The 2171-nt window shown below is 45.8% G+C and overlaps 1 protein-coding gene across 1 annotated transcript in view; it reads left to right on the forward strand.

The window, feature by feature from the left end:
- Positions 1 to 1660: 1660 nt before the first annotated feature.
- Positions 1661 to 2171, forward strand: part of LOC132836611 (leucine-rich repeat and fibronectin type III domain-containing protein 1-like protein) — a 53984-nt gene continuing 53473 nt past the window's right edge. Inside the window, exon 1 of the mRNA XM_060856003.1 lies at positions 1661 to 2171. This exon is cut by the window's right edge and continues 874 nt beyond it. Coding sequence (XP_060711986.1) covers positions 1661 to 2171 — 511 coding nt within the window.

A 2171-nucleotide genomic window follows, 5' to 3' on the forward strand; every position in this document is an offset into this window, starting at 1 on the left:
TGCTATCCTGGAACCTATATAAGGTGACTTTATATTAGATTACTTACAGTGTGGAAACAGGCCCTTCAGCCCAACAAGTCCACACCGACCCACCAAAGCGCAACTCACCCATACCCCTTCACCTAACACTATGGACAATTTAGCATGGCCAATTCACCTGGCCTGCACATCTTTGGACTGTGGGAGGAAACCGGAGCACCCGGAGGAAACCCACGCAGACACGGGGAGAATGTGCAAACTCCACACAGTCAGTCGCCTGAGGCAGGAATTGAACCAGGGCCTCTGGCGCTGTGAGGCAGCAGTGCTAACCACTGTGCCACCGTGCCGCCCATAATAGAAACCTCTCAAGTGATTCATATGTTTGCCGTGCTTTAATGTCCTCAATAAAGGAATTCAGGTTAATTGGGGAATAATTTTGGTTAGAGTTGGAATGTGTTTAATTATCCTACTTTAAGGAGAAATCAGTGTAAGGGAAGCAAGTGAGTTGGATTAATCTATTAATGTGGAGAGTGTGGTGCTGGAAAAGTACAGGTCAGGCGGCATTCGAGGAGCAGGAGAATCAATGTTTCAGGCAAAAGCCCTTCATCAGGAAGTGGTTTGGTCCAGGAGCACATTACTGCAGATGCTGGAAACTGTACTGAAAATAAAAAAAATGCTGGAGATCACAGTGGGTCAGGCAGCATCCATAGGGAGGGAGCAAACTAACGTTTTGAATGTAAATGACTCTTCATCAGAGCTTGAAATGAAATCTTTTGGAATTCAATGGCTGATGGGCAGTGGAAATATGGAAGCAAATGGAAAGAAATTTAAGGAAATTCTAACTCCCTATATAACTTATAAAAAGATCAGGACTATCTTCATACAAAAAAAAACACATCTATGGTTTTGCAAAACTCTGGAATTCTGTATGATAATAATATGGAGAATGGAGCAAACGTGAGAGAAAGGAATTTGGAAAGATCAATCACAATGGCTCAATGGTTAGCACTGCTGCCTCGCAGCACCATGGACCCAGGTTTGATTCTACCCTCGGGTAACTGTCTGTGTGGAGTTTGCACATTCTCCCCGAGTCTGCGTGGGTTTCCTCCGGGTGCTCCGGTTTCCTCCCACAGTCCAAAGATGTGCTGGTTTGGTGAATTGGCTGTGCTAAATTGCCTAGGCAGGAGTGGGTACTGCAGATGCTGGAGATCAGAGTCAAGGTTAGAGTGGTGCTGGAAAGGCACAGCAGGTCAGGCAGCATCATAGTGTTACAGGGATGTGTGGGTTAACCATGGGAATGCAGGGTTACAGGGATGAATGGGTAGATGTTCTCTGCAGGTCTGCTGTAGAACGATGGGCCAAATAGCCTCCTATCTGCAGTGTAGAGATTCTGCGATCCACATTGCAATTGAATAGCAGCGTAGATTGGAGGTCGTTATGAATGACCTCTTCATCTTCCTGTCTGATTACAGCTCAAGTTTGTTGGTTCATTAGGGAGCCCATTGCATATGCATTAAGTAGAGCACACAATGTAATAAAAAGTATTAGTTTAGGTTGGAAGTAATAAATGCTATTTATTTGCAAATAAAATGTTAAGCATGCATTGTCTTTTTCAAGACATCCTGAAAGTATTACTAATTGCCTGTTGTTCTGTTTTCCCAGCTTTCTGATCTGATTGATCATGGAGAGGCTCCTCTTCTCTCTGCTCCTGCTCAGTTTGACTGTCAAGGCTCAGCTTTGTCCAAAGCGTTGCATCTGCCAGAACCTCTCCCCTTCCCTCTCCATCCTCTGTGCCAAAACTGGGCTACTCTTTGTGCCTCCATTTATCGACAGGAGGACGGTGGAGCTGCGCCTCACCGATAACTTCATCACCACGGTGAAGAGGAAAGACTTTGCCAACATGACCAGCCTTGTCCACCTCACGTTGTCGAGGAATACAATCAGCCAGATCATGCCTCTCACCTTTGGTGACCTCCGCGGTCTTCGGGCTCTACACCTGGACAGTAACAGACTGACCAGAGTCAACCCTGAGCACTTCAATGGCCTAATCAATCTCCGACACCTGATCCTTAGCAACAACCAGCTGCATTACATCGCAGCTGACTCATTTGATGACTTTATCGTATCTCTCGAAGATCTGGACCTCTCCTACAACAATCTGGAGAATCTGCCTTGGGAAACTATTGGCAAAA

The sequence above is a fragment of the Hemiscyllium ocellatum genome, chromosome 47 (genome assembly GCF_020745735.1).
Source record: "Hemiscyllium ocellatum isolate sHemOce1 chromosome 47, sHemOce1.pat.X.cur, whole genome shotgun sequence".
Classification (NCBI taxonomy): Eukaryota; Metazoa; Chordata; class Chondrichthyes; order Orectolobiformes; family Hemiscylliidae; genus Hemiscyllium; species Hemiscyllium ocellatum.